At 42.9% G+C, this 18,979-nt stretch overlaps 1 protein-coding gene across 1 annotated transcript in view; it reads left to right on the forward strand.

Annotated features, from left to right (window-relative positions):
* Positions 1-18,979, forward strand: part of smtnl (smoothelin, like) — a 33,571-nt gene that overhangs the window by 11,468 nt on the left and 3,124 nt on the right. The window contains exons 3-9 of the mRNA XM_028464427.1: positions 332-413; positions 2,860-3,105; positions 3,196-3,243; positions 3,799-3,859; positions 5,117-5,257; positions 5,340-5,463; positions 6,431-6,582. Of these exons, the coding sequence (XP_028320228.1) occupies positions 332-413; positions 2,860-3,105; positions 3,196-3,243; positions 3,799-3,859; positions 5,117-5,257; positions 5,340-5,463; positions 6,431-6,582 (854 nt within the window). The remainder of the gene's footprint in view (positions 1-331; positions 414-2,859; positions 3,106-3,195; positions 3,244-3,798; positions 3,860-5,116; positions 5,258-5,339; positions 5,464-6,430; positions 6,583-18,979) is intronic.

The following is an 18,979-nucleotide window of genomic DNA, read 5'->3' on the forward strand; positions in this document are numbered from 1 at the left end:
TTCGTATATTTTTCTCTTATTTTGTGTTTTGTTGTAGTTTTTGTGTGTTGTTGGTAATATTTAAATAATTCTCCCCCATTTGAAAAACACTGGTTTAGACTTTGGAGTCAAGAAGGAAGTGAAAGACCCTTCGAGAACATTTGAGTGTCTTTGAAAAGCACAATAACTTCACTCTTTATCAACACTTTTGACTCTTCATACACAAACTGATGAAATTCAAATGTCAACAAACATTATCATTCAGTGACTAGTTTCATACAGTATGTTGCTCTTCATGGAAATGAGACGACCATGAATGACGTGTTGTTAATCATGTCCATGTGTGTCTCAGAGCATCGACAGAGAAGATCTGACAGAAGTGGACCCAGGCCATGCAAGTGTTGGACAAGAGAATAAACACGTTGCTGTGACAGGTGAGCACTGAGCAGCAAAATGTGTCAGAACACTCTCACATTCATCCATATTCATCATTTATTTTTAGTTTAGTGGTGTTACATTTCAGTCATCTTGGGGTGAAACTAGAGATGAGAGGTGTGGCAGGTTAGGTCAGATATATGTAGAATGTTACAGAATGTTTTATGCTTATCATGTCAGTGTTAATAACATTGGGAACACCATATTACAAATACAGGGATCGTTAAAAAGTCTTAAAAGGCATTAAATTCATGAATTTCAAAATTAGGCCTTCATTGTCATTAAATGTCTTAAATCCATGTTTCAAAAGTGTTACATTTTAGATGATTGTATGTAGTTCCACATTTCAAAATAAATGGTAACATTGGTTTTTAAAATAATGTATAATTTACCGTAACATCCTGCAATCACGACTGCGGAACCAACACAAAACAGTGAAGTGGTTGCAGAGGGACTCTGTGCAGATGTAGCAACTTTCAACAAAATGTAAATTTAACCAAAATTGTCTGTCCAACAAACATTTTTCTTGATGGTGTTACGGTGAAATTTACGGTTACCTCATCTTTGACTTGGAAACACACTCTGTGGTGATAAATGATGAAGACCAGACAGGAGAGATGATAAAGTAATAAAAAATGATTTAATCTAAACTAAATGAAAAGGTACAAAGCGGGATGGACGAAGCATTGGTCTCCCCTGGCCAGGGGAAAGGGCGCGAAGAGCAGGAGAAGAAGAAGAGGCCAAAAGTTCCTTTTCCCACACATTTATACCCCACCGTCCCACCCACCTTCCTCCTTCCACAGACAACAAAAGAAGGGACCGGGGGGGGGTCAGTGAAAGTTAGATGTGTGTGTGTGTGTGTGTGCGTGTGCGTGTGTGTGTGTGTGTGTGTGTGTGTGTGTGTGTGTGTGTGTGTGTGTGTGTGTGTGTGTGTGTGTGTGTGTGTGTGTGTGTGTGTGTTGGTGTGTGTGTGGTTGCGTGTGTGTGGTTGTGTGTGTGTGTGTGTTTGTGTGTGTGTGTGTGGTTGTATGTGTATGTGGTTGTGTGTGTGGTTGTGTGTGTGTGTGTGTGTTTTGAGTCTTTTGATATGTATAAGATAAGATGTGTGAAGGAGAATGGCTACCCCCAAGAAGACGAAGAAGAAGAAGAAGAGAAAACAGGCACAGAGTTAAAAAGCAAATTATCCCCTTAATCATACACACATGACAAATATAAATGTATCATTGAACATTATTAGATAATTTGCTACGACAATGGTTTTTATTTTTTGTATTTTTGTTGTTGTTTTATAGATTTCTGGCTATTTTTTTTTTTTTGTTTTTTTTTTTTTGTTTTTTTTAATCGTGTGTTTTTAGAGTTATTCTGATGATTTTAGTCTGTTTTTTGTGTATTTTACTGTCATTTTGTGTATTTTTGTGTGTTTACTTTGGGGGCTACCATTTGCACGTCTGCACTAGACACTGGAAAAACTTTACTCAAATCCTTTTTAATTGATGTTTCTTTTTTTCCCCCCAAATGTGAAGTTGGTCTTAAATTTTATTTAAAATGGCAATATCCAATATCTTGTCCAGGGATGGAAAGAGTACAGAAAAAATCTACTTAAGTAAAGTACTGTTAATTTGGCTACATTTTACTTAAAGTAAAAAGTAAAGTTACTGATGTAAAAATCGACTCGAGTAAAAGTAAAAAGAAGTTGTAGGTTTAAAATCCACTTTTTTAGGCGTTGTTCTGTGAGCTTTTTACATTTCTACCCTTGTGAGCGACAATATTTGGTACTCTATAAAATCTATTTTCCTTTTCTTGATTAGAACGATTGGAGTAGCCGTAAACTACACAAAAAAATGGGAAGTGACGGTTAAATCATAGGTCGTCAAGCTGCAAAAAGAGAGAGAGAGCACGATGACTGTGTAAATTGCAAGGCAAAAACATTGGTTTTTACCGTACACACTCACTTTGTAAACACTCCTCCTCCTTCCAACACAACTTCCAACTCTGTCGATGTGCTTCATTTGATTTACAGCCTTTACAGAAGAAAACATTACAACAGAAAGGGACATCACTGAGAAGTATTTACAGAACGAAGCGCTCACTCCTGGTTTTGTGACGTGAGCTCTTTCAATAGACACTAATTCTTGCCTGAGTGTAATTTTTTGAGTATGGAGAGGGATTCATACATCCTGTATCTTAGTCTGTTTCCTTTCCAGATAAGAAGAAAAAAAAACCTGATCGAGAGCAAACATGGTCATATATGGTGATCAGATCACACTGAGTTCAATAAATGGTCAGGATTAACTATCAGTTCAATGCTAAAACTATTACAAAATACATGTTGGAAAGCATACACTAGAGTAGCCAGTAGCTCCTGGATTACAGTGACTTGTAATAATTCCTGTATTTGTATTTATCTTTATGAACCGTCATCAGTTTTCCTTTTTGTCTGAGCAGAGCATTTGGTTCTGGTGCATGGAAAGATCTCTCCACCCACTGAATGTCCACAAGAGCACGCTGCTCCTTTCGCCACAAGGATGCCTCACGTTCCCATCACTGCTGTGACCAAAACAGCTGAGCTTCCTGTGGCTCCAAGGATGCTCAATGGTTCCCATTCCTCACCTATGCCAGAGGTCTCCTCTCCATACTTGTCAATGATAGCACCTCATCCCCAACCAGTAGAGCAGTATCCAATTCAGCTAGGTAGCTAGCAATTTAATCATGATATAACTTTATTTATTGTTGTTATACTTTATACCAATCTTAGATTCACTTTGATTGATGTGCTTTCAGAATGTTCTCTGGAAACAAAGACCACGACACCTGCCACAGCTCTTCAGGGTAAGATCTTTTTCATTAGAAGAACAGTAACCTGTAGAATGTGTAGAATCATTATTGGGAAACTAGACTTAGGAAATGTGTGAACACACACACACACACACACACACAGCATCGTAAAAAGGAGTTGACAAGAGGTAAAGACAATGATTGTTGGAACAGGAATCAGAAGAGAACAAAGACCAAGGAAGTCAGAATGTTGGTTACCACAAGACAGCAAATGGTCAAGAAGTGGAATTGTAGATGATAAACCACCAGAAGAACAAGGGAGTCAGATAGAGAAACATGTCTTTGGCATCCAAAGCAGTCTGCTGAGAAGGAAGCAGAGAACCTCAATTGAGCTTGTAGCTTTACATGTATGTGGGTTATTGATCATGACATGTATCAGGGTTATTGATTACGTTAATACATCTGGTCTGTATTTGTGTGAGGTGAGGAAAGAAAGAAATTGACTGATGTCCAGATCATTTGAAAGACCCGCATTAAAGGTTCTGTGCTGACAAACCTTTGAATAAAAGCATACATCACAGGTTGACCACTGACTCGCCTCATTTACAGACAAGACCCATTCAGTGCCTGTGAAGTCTGTGAGCTACTCTGGGCTTCCACAGCAGAATAAGTGAGTGAAAGACAAAATATGTAATTCCTCATTTATTTCTTCCTTCGCAATCCTTGTTCCTATCATTCTTTGGTTATTTCATTTCAGAACCAAATTGAAAAATTGGTTTTATTAATTTAAAACCAGAAACGGAAAAACCAAAAACCAAACAAGCAGCAAACTGGTTCTGTTTGTGCGATATTTGGATTTACAAGGGAAGGAGGAGGAGAGCTTCATGTTTTAATCTTACCACACAGAGGGGACCCACAGATGGACTTTTAATGCGTTTGATAAAAATGATCTTGTATCATGTTGTTCACCTCACACTGATGGCAGAGGTGTAATTTGTGTCGATGACGTTTTGTTAAAGAGTTATTGATGCTGGAAGTCTGAATCTGTGAATATCTGCCAACTTTATCGATCAGTGTTACAATCCAAATAGTATCCAGATAAACTGGTGACTGGGCAGACTTTTGCTCCCACTCTAGACATAAATAGAAGCAACGCATAAGTCACATTACTGGTGAATTGAAAAGTTATTAATACATAATACATAATTAAATCAAAACCAAAAAATGGATGTCAGGTAAAACATGCACATATGTGGAACCAGAGGTAGTGTAATGAATCTACTGGTGCTCCTCGTTTCTTATGATCAACTTCTGTGTGTTGACGACTGCTGTTAGCGATATTTATAATGTGCAAAATAAACATTTTTACTGCCCTCAAAAAAAGCTGTAATTTGTTTTGCAAAAGTGTCAAATGGTAGAAGTTCTAACATCTATTTTTCCTCACCTCAGCCTCACAGTCAATAGTCAGTCACCAGTTTATTTGGATACTCTTTGGATCGTAACACCGCAAAACAAAACCATAGCGTAAGCAGCTTTTTATGAGCTAAAACATCCACAGACCGAATGAAAACATGAGCAGGACCAGAAAACTGCCGAAATGAATCCTAAACAGTCCTATTGTGTGAGGAGATCTGGTCCAGGACCTGGGAAGTGAGGTCCAGCGGACTTCAGTTCTCGCTCTAATGTCCCCGTAAATATCACACAAACAGAACAAGTTTTAAAAAAAACAAAAACAAAAAAACTCTGCTTGTCTGGTTTTTGGTTTTTCTGTTTCTGGTTTTAAATTAATAAAACCAACCCGTTTTTTTTTTTTTTTTAATTTTCAATTTAGTTTTGAAATGACATAACCAAAGAACGAAAGGTACACGGATTCTTCACAAAGGAATGACTCTGTTTTATCTGACATCTGTATTATTCTGACCAACAGCGGCGTAACCCCAAACAGATCCTTTGGCCGCGTATCAGATCGAAGGCGGGAGCTGGTGAGGTCACAGACTTTGCCTCGTAACATCGGCACTCAGTCTCGTAGACCAGTCTTAGAAAAACTGGACATTGAGACTAGTAACAGGTGAGATGAATTAATGATTCCATTTATCACATCTGGGAATAATTGTTTCAAAAGTGGTCATTTTTTGGTATTTTCTCCTCAGTCAAAATAAACAGGTTGAATCCAAACCCAAGTTGAAGCGATCTCAGAGTTTTGGGGTTTCCAGTGCCAGCACAATCAAGCAGATTCTTCTAGAGTGGTGCCGCCTCAAGACTACTGGCTACCTGGTAAAAGTTTCATCCCAACTTCCAATAGTTCAGGACAACACTGATATTATAATGCATGTTAGCATCATCTTTGTTTGTTAGCACAGTGTCAACCTGCAAAAGAATTGTCTGTATGTTGAGGGGATGTTGGAAAAAGCCACATTTATAATATTAATAATAATAATAATAATGGCTTGTATTTATATGGCACTTTCTTCAAGGAGACTCAAAGCGCTTACAGAAACCATTATTCATTCACACGAGTCACTCACATCAGTCATACCGGTGGTGGTAAGCTACAATGTAGCCACAACTGCCCTGAGACATACTGACAGAAGTGTGGCTGTCATTTCACGTCTACAGCCCCTCTGACCACCACCAACACTCATGCACAAATCATCCCATTCTTACAAGGCAATGTGGGTGTTGTGCCTTGCCAAAAAAACATAACGACAATAGCTGTGTTTCTATTACCTTTACTTTACCTTTGGAAATACACAAAATCTAAATAGCGCAATAAAAACTGGTAATGGAAACACATGAATTTTAAAAAAAACACTCAAATATCGCTTTCATGAGGTATTTCAGACGTTTTGATATTGAAATGTGTCGCAAAAGGGCTATGGGAACACTTTCCGCAAATACACATTACAAATTATGATGTAATTTCTGCTCTTTTGAACATTTAGAAACATTGCTTTTATTTTGCAAAAATCTGTAATGGAGACTCAGATAAAGACTTGGATAGAGCAGGGTTCGAACCCCCAACCCTTTGGTTATTGAACGACCCACTCGACTACATTAAATACTAATGAAACCAAAACTGCAAAGCCATCAGATTATTCCTCACTCAAAGAGCAAGTGGGAAGAGGAATCAAAGTTTTAGCCATGATAATGTAATGATATGTAATAATTGGGCTATAATATGAAGTAGCTTTACAAGTTGTAGCGAACACTTGTTTGTCATGATTTGTTTGTTTCTTGGCAGAACATTGATATTCAGAACTTCTCATCCAGCTGGAGTGATGGGATGGCTTTCTGTGCTTTGGTCCACTCCTTCTTCCCAAGCCAGTTTGACTACAGCTCTCTTTCACCAGCCAACCGCAAGCACAACTTTGAGCTCGCTTTTGGAACTGCAGAGTAAGTAAGAGGAGTGATATACTGTCTGCAGATGATGATCATGGCAGAAGGAAACTAGATCCAAATAAAAGGTCGACATCAAACAAAGGCAACAGGGCCACATGCAGCCCTCAGTCTAATTTTGTGCGGCCCCCAAAGTAAACACATTAACTGACTCCAAAAACCCATAAAAGAAATAAAAATACACATGATGACTCCACCAATGCCCACAGAATGACAGCAAAATATACAAAGACACAAAACAACAACAAACACACAAAGGGCCTGTACGAAGAAGCTAGATAATTATATCCTGGATTTATCTCTGTTAGCGGGCTTCACCTATCAAAACATTCTCCGTCAGAGAGAAGCTGTCCTACGAATCAACTTACAACAACTCGCTAAGTTAAGCGTGTTGATTACAGCATGGCTACGTGCGCGCTCTTGTGACGGAGGAGGAGATTACAGCGTCAGACCAATCACAGTCACAGAGGAACTGTGTAGAGCAATTTACGTCACAATTGAGGAATAATTCTTTAAAAATATGAAGAATTTAAATTCATAATTCAGACCAAAAACAACACTGTTGCTACAGTAAACACAGCATGGAATGAATGCAGGGATTAAAGAGTGTTAAAGGGGACATATCATGGTTTTAAATCCTTCCTTTTTACATATAAATCATACAGTTGTGGTCTATATAAAGTGGAACTGCAATGCTTGGGTCTGAATTCCTCATTATTATAGCTTCACAGACCCCTTTTCTACCCCTTTTCTGATGTGCTTCTAAGAGCAACTCATTTTGGTGCGGTCTCTTTAAATGCAAATGAGACACTTTGTCACGGGACTGAACTGAGGCTCAAGCGCAGACAACACAACAGGAGGCACAGATACAATTAAATGATTTATTCCATAAACAGAATATAACAGAAAACCTACCAGCGCCCTAAGTGGGGTGGTGGAGAAACTAAAGAAGTGCTGAGCAAACTGAGGGAGACCCAATACTAAGATTAAATAAAAACGATCAGGAAACTACTGACGAACAAACAAAATCCTAGGTCTAAAGGCATAAACTCAGAATGGGCTAAACTAACAAAGAAAACCTCTGAACCCCAAATGGGCAGGAACACGGAGACGCTCGAGCTGCAGCCAACACGGAAGAAACGACGGAGCCTGGCACAGGAGTGGGGAAGAACCAGCTGAAGGGTGGAGTGAGCTGAGGGATTTCAGAGGTGATGGTAGTTGCAGGTGGGAAGGAGGCAGGAGAGATCCCATCGGCAGAGAGGGTCAAAGTGAACACTGTTTATGGTTTGGCGTTGGTTTGTGGTCTGCCGATGTCTTAAGTAGTGGTGTGAATACTTGCAGGTGGGGAGACCACTCCCCGCCGCAGCTGGAAGCAATCCTGATGATCAGAGGTGAGTAGTCCGGACAGTGATGAATGGAGACCACCAGATGGTGCCAACGGACCAATTCAGGAGATGCCAGAGGTAGAGGGCATGACAGTACCCCCCCTCCTACGTGCGCCTCCAGGCGCACGACCAAAACGTTCAGGACGCCGCCGCTTGAGATCCCTGATTAGGTCAGGGCAAAGGATCTGACTGCGGGGGACCCAGCTCCTCTCCTCAGGCCCGTAACCCTCCCAGTCCACGAGAAACTGGAGGCCGCGACCCCTGCGGCGGACATCCAGCAAGCGCCGAACCGAGTAGGCGGGCGAGTCATCCACCATCCTGGGAGGAGGGGGGGGGGGGACAGGAGGAGCCAGGGGGGAGTCCCTGGCGGGCCTGACCTGCGAGACATGGAACGTGGGGTGAATTTTCAAAGTTCTGGGAAGGGTGAGACGTACCGCTGTCGGACTGATGATCCTCTCCACGGGGAAGGGACCGATGAACCGGGGTGCCAGCTTTCTAGATTCGACCTTCAGAGGGAGGTCCTTGGCCCTCAACCAGACTCGTTGGCCCACAGAGTAGGTTGGTGCCGGGCAGCGACGGCGGTTGGCCTGCCGCTCCATCCTCTCAGTTGATTGTATAAGTCCGGCCCTGGCCCTGTCCCAGACCCTTTTGATCTGGCTGACGAAGGCTTGAACAGAGGGAACGGAGAGTTCTTGTTCCTGGGAGGGGAACAACGGAGGTTGGTAGCCGAGGGAGCACTGAAAAGGAGACATCCCCAGAGAAGAGTTTATTTGTGAATTGTGTGCATACTCCACCCAGGCCAGATGCTCAACCCAGGCAGTGGGGTTGGAGGAGACCAGACACCGGAGGTACGTCTCCAGAGACTGATTGGCCCGCTCCGCTTGGCCATTAGACTGGGGGTGAAAGCCCGAGGTGAGACTGAGGGTGGCCCCCAGGGCAGCGCAGAAGGCCTTCCAGACTCCGGAGATGAACTGTGGACCACGGTCCGAGACAATGTCTGCTGGTATCCCATGCAACCGGAAGACGTGGTCAACTAGGAGGGATGCCGTCTCCCTGGCTGAGGGGAGTTTGGGAAGGGCGACGAAGTGTGCTGCTTTGGAAAAACGATCAACAATGGTGAGGATGACCGTGTTACCTCCAGAGGGGGGTAGCCCCGTGACGAAATCCACAGCGATGTGTGACCAAGGCCGAGAGGGCACCGGGAGTGGTTGAAGGAGACCCGAGCTGGGTCTGGAAGGGGTCTTGCCCCGGGAGCAGGTGGGGCAAGTGGCGACAAAGTCCCGAGTGTCCCTTTCGAGAGAGGGCCACCAAAACCTCTGCCGAAGGATGGCTGTGGTCCGGAAGCCCCCAGGGTGGCAGGCGAAGCGAGAGGTATGAGCCCACTGGAGCACCTGGGTACGCACAGACTCAGGAACATAGAGAACATTAGGCGGGCAGTTACCTGGGATTGGCTGTTGGGACTGTGCTTGACGGACCTGATCCTCCACTTGCCAGGTTAGAGAGGCGACAAGACGAGCAGGGGGAAGGATAGATTCCGGGTCACCAGAGGGTTCGTCGCAGGAGAACTGACGAGACAGGGCATCCGGCTTGATGTTACGGGACCCCGGGCGATACGTGAGGGAAAACTGGAAGCGACCAAAAAACAGCGCCCAGCGGGCCTGCCGAGAGTTCAATCTCCTGGCTGAACGAATGTACTCCAAGTTCTTATGGTCTGTCCAGACAATGAATGGGTGCTCTGCCCCCTCCAGCCAGTGACGCCACTCCTCTAGAGCGAGCTTGACCGCCAGCAGTTCCCGGTTCCCCACATCGTAGTTCCGTTCTGCTGGGGTCAGGCGGCGAGAGAAGAAGGCACAGGGATGCAGCTTTTGGTCAGATGGGGTCCTCTGGGAGAGTACGGCCCCAACCCCGGAGTCAGATGCATCCACCTCGACCACAAACTGAAGGTGGGGATCTGGCTGAACAAGGATAGGAGCAGAGGTAAAGCGTACCTTGAGGGACTGGAATGCTTGCTCGGCCTTGGGGGTCCACTGGAAGGGAATTGAGGTGGAGGTCAGGGCTGTGAGAGGGGCTGCCACCCTACTATAATCACGGATGAAGCGGCGGTAAAAGTTAGCGAAGCCCAAAAAACGCTGTAACTGTTTCCGGGTCTCTGGCTGGGGCCACTCGGAGACAGCCGATAGCTTGGCCGGGTCCATCATCACACGTCCTGGGGAGATGACAAAACCCAAGAAAGATACAGTAGTAATGTGAAACTCACACTTCTCCGCTTTAGCAAAAAGGCGGTTCTTCCACAGGCGCTCCAAAACCAAGCGGACATGGCGGACGTGTTCCTCCTGGTCTCTGGAATAAATCAGGATATCGTCTATGTAGACAAACACAAAGCGGTTGATCATATCCCGGAGCACATCGTTAACCAGGTTCTGGAAGACGGCGGGAGCATTCGTGAGGCCAAAGGGCATTACTAAGTACTCAAAGTGTCCCAGGGGGGTATTAAAACCCGTCTTCCACTCATCTCCCTCTCTTATTCTCACTAAATGATAAGCATTTCTCAGGTCTAGTTTGGAGAACACTTTGGCCCCGTGGAGAAGGGTGAAGGCAGAGTTTATCAGAGGTAGAGGGTACTTGTTCTTCACGGTTATATTATTTAGGCCCCGAAAGTCAATACAGGGTCGCAGGGACCCGTCCTTCTTATTCACAAAAAAGAATCCCGCACCTACCGGAGAAGTGGAGGGCCGAATGATACCTGCTGCCAGGGCGTCCCTGATGTATGTCTCCATGGCAGCCTGCTCGGGTTTAGAGAGGTTGTACAGACGGCCAGAGGGCAAGGTGGCTCCAGGCAGGAGCTCAATGGCACAGTCGTAGGGCCGGTGAGGAGGCAAGGATAGGGCATCCTCCTTACTGAAGACTGGAACTAGGTCATGGTAAACCTCAGGAACGCCGGACAGGTCTGGAGGCCGAGGGTCTGGCCTGGGATTTACAGGAGCAGGGGATGGGGCTGAACGGAGACAGTTAGCATGACACCCAGTACTCCAGGACTTAACCTGGCTGCCGCACCAGTCAATAGAGGGGTTATGTTTAATCAACCAGGGGTGCCCCAGCACCAACTGTGGGCGAGAATGCTCCAGCAAGTGAAAAGTTAGTGTTTCGTGATGATTACCTGCTAACCGGAGGGTAACAGGAACTGTCTTCCGGCGGATCGTGGCCAGGGGGAGGCCGTTGAGAGAACGGGCCTCTACGGGAGAATCCAGTGGCATTGACGGGATGTGGAGCTGCCTGGCGAGGGCCGAGTCCAGGAAGTTCTCCTCGGCCCCAGAATCCACCAGCACGGTCACAGAAAGTGAGTGGTTCTGGTAGCTGAGTGTAGCGGGTAGCTGTAGCAGATGAGGGGAGGTGGAAGCAGTCCGACTCACTCGTAGACTCCCTGTCACGAGTGAGCCCTCTTTTTTGCTGGTCCCTTGGGGCAGGAAGCAATGAAGTGCCTCCATGACCTCGGAGGCAGCCTCAGGGCACGGTGTGGGCGTAGCAGGCTGGAGAGTGGGACTCAGTCGGCGGGAGGGTGCAGAGTCCCTCCAGTGTGAGCGCTCTCTGCGCCTCTCCCTCAAGCGATTGTCAAGCCGGATGGCGAGGGAGATTAGGGCCTCCAGGCTGCCCACCTCCTCCTTGGTGGCGAGTTCATCTTTCAGAGCCTCGGACAGTCCCCCATAGAATGACCTCTGGAGGGCCGGATCGTTGAACCCACTGGTAGCTGCAAGGGCCTGGAACTCCACGGAGTACTCTGCAACACTGCGGACCCCCTGCCTCAGGGCCATGAGGCGATCTCCAGCGTCTCGCCCCCGAACTGGGTGATCGAAGACGCGCCTCATGTCTGCAGAGAAGCGGGAGTAGGAGGTGCAGATCTCCCCCTGTTTCTCCCACACAGCTGTTCCCCAGTCCCGTGCAGGCCCTCGTAGAAGGCCAATTAGATATGCGATTTTAGCCCTATCGGACGCGTAGGAGGTCGGTTGTAACTCAAAGACGAGTGAAACCTGAGTCAGGAAGGCCTGGCACGAGCCGAGATCTCCAGCATAGCGCTCAGGAACCGGAACCGTGGGTTCACGGCCTACTGTGGCCAGAGCAGAGGGAGAACCTACAACCGTCGTCTCGGGGGCATTAATGGGGGTAGGCTGGCAACCTGACGCAGCTAGTGAAGATGCTAACACGGACTGCTGACCAGTCAGGTGAGACATTTGGCTGATTAGAGCTTTAACGCTAGACACGAGAGTCTTGAGTAGCTCCTCATGCCGGCCTAGAATCGCTTCATGACTAACTACAGCATGATGAGCGGCTGAGGCCTCATCTGTAGTGCGGTCTGCTGAGCTCATTATGGCCAAACCATACTGTCACGGGACTGAACTGAGGCTCAAGCGCAGACAACACAACAGGAGGCACAGATACAATTAAATGATTTATTCCATAAACAGAATATAACAGAAAACCTACCAGCGCCCTAAGTGGGGTGGTGGAGAAACTAAAGAAGTGCTGAGCAAACTGAGGGAGACCCAATACTAAGATTAAATAAAAACGATCAGGAAACTACTGACGAACAAACAAAATCCTAGGTCTAAAGGCATAAACTCAGAATGGGCTAAACTAACAAAGAAAACCTCTGAACCCCAAATGGGCAGGAACACGGAGACGCTCGAGCTGCAGCCAACACGGAAGAAACGACGGAGCCTGGCACAGGAGTGGGGAAGAACCAGCTGAAGGGTGGAGTGAGCTGAGGGATTTCAGAGGTGATGGTAGTTGCAGGTGGGAAGGAGGCAGGAGAGATCCCATCGGCAGAGAGGGTCAAAGTGAACACTGTTTATGGTTTGGCGTTGGTTTGTGGTCTGCCGATGTCTTAAGTAGTGGTGTGAATACTTGCAGGTGGGGAGACCACTCCCCGCCGCAGCTGGAAGCAATCCTGATGATCAGAGGTGAGTAGTCCGGACAGTGATGAATGGAGACCACCAGATGGTGCCAACGGACCAATTCAGGAGATGCCAGAGGTAGAGGGCATGACACACTTCATACCCCGCCCCCTCTTCAGGTGACACTCGGTTCAACTCCACCCTGCTCGGCCATTTTTGTAGTTTGATAGAAGAGATACGACTATGTAGCGGCGCATAAACTTTTTATTCACACGTTATTTACAAAATGTCAACAACAGAAGACTTGTCCATCCAGCTTTACATGTTTGAGCCAGAGTCTGACCCGGCGGAGCGAGATGAAAATTAAGATGATGAACCTGCAGAACCCTAACAAGTGAGCTAACACAAGCACCGAGCTAACGCTAGCGCCAAGCTAACGTCACGAAATGCATTTTAATACAGTCTTTTCGGAGAAAAAAACGGCAAAATAAAATGACTAATGAAAACTTTAGACTTAAATTAAATCACGTAGGCCATATCATCAAGGATCTAAAACGAGCACACAGCGCTAACATATGAAGTCTGAAGACGGTGCAACTGCTAATGCTAACAACAATGACAGGAACGTCTGATCATCACACTTTTTAGCGTTATTTACAGCTTACCGAAGTGCTCTGTTTGTCATCTCCAAAGATAGAAGGAATTGAACCCTCAATCAGACAAAGTCTTTCGGCAAATCCTTCTTTATAGTGGTGGAGGTTGCAGAAGCAGTCATCCTTGAAGTGCTTCGCGCACACAAAAATGACCTTACCCACAGATGTGGGTACATTTCTGTGAAAAATAAAACTCAACCAGGCACTTTAAAAAGGTTCTGATGCTGGGTGACGGTGTAATGAAGCGTGTGGGTTACTACATCCAACAACCGAACATTTTGACTTATCCTCTCGTAACTTCGGCATCCTTGAGCTTGGACTACAAAATAAAAGCGAGAAATAAAAATGGTGGATTGCTCGAAGTGTTGGGCCTGGAGTTGATGTACTAATTTGGCAGTTCCGCTGCAAATACTGTGATGTAATAGTTTTAAAAACGTAATAGAGAATAGAAAAATCGAAACAGATTGAAAAATATGAGCAAAACAGAATATAAAGATATCTACGGAGCACCTGAAGAGACTAATTTGATTTTTTCTGTACTTCTAAGCACTCTAAATATACAACAAAATGCATTTAAGGGCTAAAATGATATGTCCCCTTTAATGCTTATTATAATTATAAACTGAGAATAAACAGACACTCTGATCAGTTTCAGTTTCACTTTCACCTTGTCTGTGGCTCTGATGTAGGGCTGCAACTAACGACTATTTTAATAGTCGACTAGTCATCGATTATTGAAACGATTAGTCGACTAATCGGATGACAAATACTTTTACTTGCTCTATGTTGCTACAATCTTTTAAATTTGGCTTGGGGCAAATTATGACAAATAAAAACAATAAATAAAACAGGTTCCTTACAAACACTATAAATTTAATAAATCAGCACTGGAATCTGCTTCAGTAATAGCATTTACACATTTAAAAGTTTGTGAATATTGGTCATTCCATTAGTGTTATTGTGTATATAATTTATTTCCTCATTAATAATAAATAAAAAGCACATGAAAAGCAAAAATAACTACATTAGTGTTTTTACTGTTTAATATAAACCATTGCTGCTGATTCTAGTTTAGTTTATAACTAATGAATTACATAAAGTTATGGTTGATAAATATCTCTCTGATTTCCTATAATTAAACCAGATCAAGCTGACGATTAAATCATTCAGAATATTTTGGTGTAATAATCACAATAGTTACATTAGTCTAATAGGACCAGCTGAGAACATGTGAAATATAATTAAATAAATTGCATTTCTCAAGTTGGGACGGATGAATTGTAACATTATTCATGCTAACATTTATTTCACACAACATGTAACATGTTAGCGTTCCATACAAGTGTTAAATCTGACCATTAATAAATCGGTGGCTCTTAATGAGTAAGCTGTATAGATTTTACTTGGTCTGTTCCTTTAATGCAATGGTTAGCGTTAGCTCTTAGCCCAGTCTTATGTGTCGGTAGGTTAGCTTAGCATGCTTTAGTAGAGCACCGTCACCATGTGTGTTTGTGAGACTTTGGATGGAGGAAGTTAGACTGGTTGACTTTGGTGGGTGAGTGTCTGGTCTGAACCGAGTAGCGGTACGTGATGTGTCGCTGCTCGTCACAGCTTCAGGTAGACTGTGACTGTGACCAGCAGAGCTACGTGTGTTAGCGGCGTCGACAGCGCTGAGCTCCCGGTAACAGCGACATATTGTTACCGATATATCGTCCGTAACGTGCATACAGCTCTGACCACAGATATATAGAAGGTGAGATGAGTCACTCCTCATGAAAAAACAATGTTCAGCTCCGCCCACAGCTTGAAGAAGACGGCGACGACGAAACCGACAATTGTCGACAAATACATTTGTCGGTGACAGATTATGTTACCTATTTTTGTCGACTAATCATTGCACCCTTACTCTGATGCTGCGTTCATACAGATCAGCCTACGTCATAAGGTGGACAATATTTGTATTTTATATTATCTTACAGGACTGAGGCTCTCTGCATCACCACAGAATACATGAATTAATTAATTAATTAATTAATTAATTAATTAATCAGTCTGAAAGCGCCCGATGCTCGCACGTTTTATCAGCTGACTTATTTTATTTATCTGTCCATCAAACAAAAACAAAAGGTAAATGAAAGGATAATTATTCTCTCTCCTGTCAGCGTCACATCAGATCCACACAGCGACGAATTCACACAATGATCCTCCTTTTATGGGGCAGGTCATTTTCTAAGAGAACTGATTGGTCAGGAGGCGGGACTTTCATACTTGCTCAGATCCTAGCCAGAACAAAACCTGGTCCTGACCAGGTTAGGTGTTCAGTTTAAGTTACCATGGTGATTTAGCCCCGTAAGATGTTAGCCAGCACAGTAGGACAGCACACGCTGATTAAATCCCGGAAGTTAGCGCGATAAAAGGAAATCTACACGAAAAATACACAAAACAACAAACATACACAAAACCCTTTCTTTCTATTCCGTATAGTCCTTCTGAATGCTGACATGAATTTTGTAAATGTTGCCCCACTAGGCGGATTAGGTGGCTGCTTAGGGCCCCACGGCCATCAGGGGCCCCCCACACAATGGCTGTCCATCACACTTCTTTAACCTGTTATTTACAGCAAACCGCTATACTTGTTAACACCCCCCATCCTTAAAAAACACAGTCAACGTCACTATCAGTATCAACCATAAGGTTGGAAGCCAGATTTCCTGTGATTACATTATAAACGACTTTGCCTCTCAAACACAAGAAAAACAAACTAGTTCTTAGGAAGAAGAAAAAATAATTTAAAAAGTGGTTGGAGATGAAAAAAAATTTAATGTTCTAAACAATATTTTAATGTTGGTTTTCATTTGTGTGTTTAGACTTTTTTTTTACATTTCTTTTGAGGCTACTTTTTTTTATTAAACTATTAAATGTACCACTTTATAAATACTATTCATATTTATGTTGTTGCAATGACTGTTTTTATTCTTTCTATCCATATTCATTATTAACTTTACTTGTTTTTAACAAACAAAAAAAAGTCTTTTTGCAGTTATTACCTTCGTCATTGTGTTTCTGCTCAGTAGAATAGTTCAGAGTTAGAAGTGTATTTGAAGGAATTTCTTATGCAAATAAAGTATTATTGGCTTATTGAAAATGATCATTTATGAATACAGTTAAAATCAGGGTTTAACTTTCTGTTTTATTTACTCTCAAGGTTAAAGTGGTTCATCAGAGTTAATGTCAACAATGACGATCATTCAGACATTAGAGGAGCAGTTACTATACTATGGCCATCATCTTCATAGAGGGAAAAAAATATTAATTTGGTTTATAACAGAATAAGGTATCTGCCTTTGTTTTTTATTTATTTAACCTTTATTTATCCAGGAAAACCTCTTTTTCAAGGGAGACCAGCAGAAGTTACACTCACAACATTCAGACAGCAATTGTGTTCTCAGCCTGGATTTAAAGAAATCAGTTATTTGTGTTCCTTACTGGCCATAATTAGCAGTGTGGGGCCCCGAAAAGGTATCCCCCTTAGGGCCCCAAGATGTCTAGGGCTGGCCTTGTGTTGCCCTCTGATCTGACAAACACATATAAAAATTGCCAATCTCTGGTCATATTCTACTAAGTTTAAAACAGGCACAGATGTTTAATTTAAGTTGACTTTTCTTTTCATTTTACTGCTAAACCTGCAGCTTGCAGGGAGGAGTAAACAAGCTTTGATGTATTGCTTTTTTAACATTTTTGACGTTATTATTCCTTTTCCCATAACTTCTTTTAGTAACAAGTAGGCTGCTAGCTGTAGCTTTAAACATGTACTTTAAAAAAAATTGTATATATATATATATAAGCTAAAAGACAGAAAAGCCAGGTAGTGATTAGGACAAGAAGAAGAATTTCTTTAAAAAAAAACACCAAACACTGTCACAGTTAATGATAAAATGTCTCGTCTACCTACCATGATAGACTTCAGAGTGCTTCCAGACTATATAACATATACAAACACACTATAGAGACTATACAACAGCTGGATGTGGGGCTGCTTCATGGAGCAGTAGAAGTTAGCATTAGCAGATTTTGACAATGCTGATGCATTGGAGCTTGCATCCACCAGAGGGCGCACAACCTACAAGCTGTAAACAGTTCCTTTTGGTTTCTCTTCAGCTTTTGCACTTTAATAGTGATACATTTTAGGTTTTTAGTTTTTGTTGGCCTACTACTACAGGCTAATATGTCAGAATTGTAATACAACTTAGATCTTGTATAGCTGCCCTGCTCACTCCTGGGTAACACTGTTCTATCACATTTTTAGACATTAAGTATGTGTATGTTGCCTGAGTTTCTCCCACTGTTGAAAAGCATGTTAAACTGACAATAGATGTAAATGTATGTGATGGTCTGTCTGTGGAACAACTGGGATGGACTGAATGATTTATCTAATGTACAACAACCTTTGCCCTGAGGAAGATGGGAAAGGATTAAGAGGATTGCAACTTAATAAGCATGGATGGATGGATGATGATGGATGGATGATGATGGATGGATGGATGATGATGGATGGATGGATGATGATGGATGGTCAGATGTGCTTCTATCCAAATTGGTGTGACTGAATAAGTGTCAATGTGCCGTTTTTCAGCAAGAATTGTTTTTGTTTACGCAGCAAAGGAAAATACCAACCTGTATTTACAACATGCCAAACCTTCACGTTATATATCATAAACAGTTTAACAGAACTACTTGATGTAGAAGCGGTTATCTCGTCCACTAGATTTGAGTTGGCTTGACTTAAAAACAGGATTAAGTCTCAAAGAATCAATCTACAGTGGCAGCTTTAGATTTGACCTCCTTAATCAGATCACAAATCATATCAGACTGTAGATTTACATCAGAGGCCTGCATGTAAAAGTTGTTCACAGAAAAACATGTTTTTATCAGAGATGGAATAATACATCAGACGGGTAATGGCTGCCTCTAGTTGTGCTGTTTCACATTAATACTGTACAACTTTAAAAGAAAAACTATATTAGTATTTCACCAACATTGTTTAAACAAACATTCACATGTTTACTTAAGATATAACCAAGGAATAAAGGTGGGACGATACATTGTGTGACAATATAATAATAAAATAATACAAAGTGGCATCATGGGACAGCACCTTTCATCAGTCTTTAGTAAAAAGCTGCTCACTTGAGTTTGGTTTTGTGGCATTAAAGTCCCAGTAGTATCCAAATAAACTGGTAAGTGACTATCGACTGTGTTGGTGGTGCAAGTCAAACAATAGATGTTAGAAAAATTATGATTAGAGACTTTTACAAAAATAATGACACAGCTTTTCTAAGTTCAGTAAAAAAATGATTTTCATGTTTTAATACTTGGAAATGTTACTTTAAAAAAGTAATTAGTTATAGTTACTCACTACTTGTTCCAAAAAGTAACTGAGTTAGTAACTGAATTACTCTATAATAAA

Source organism: Gouania willdenowi, chromosome 13 (assembly GCF_900634775.1).
Source record: "Gouania willdenowi chromosome 13, fGouWil2.1, whole genome shotgun sequence".
Lineage (NCBI taxonomy): Eukaryota > Metazoa > Chordata > Actinopteri > Blenniiformes > Gobiesocidae > Gouania > Gouania willdenowi.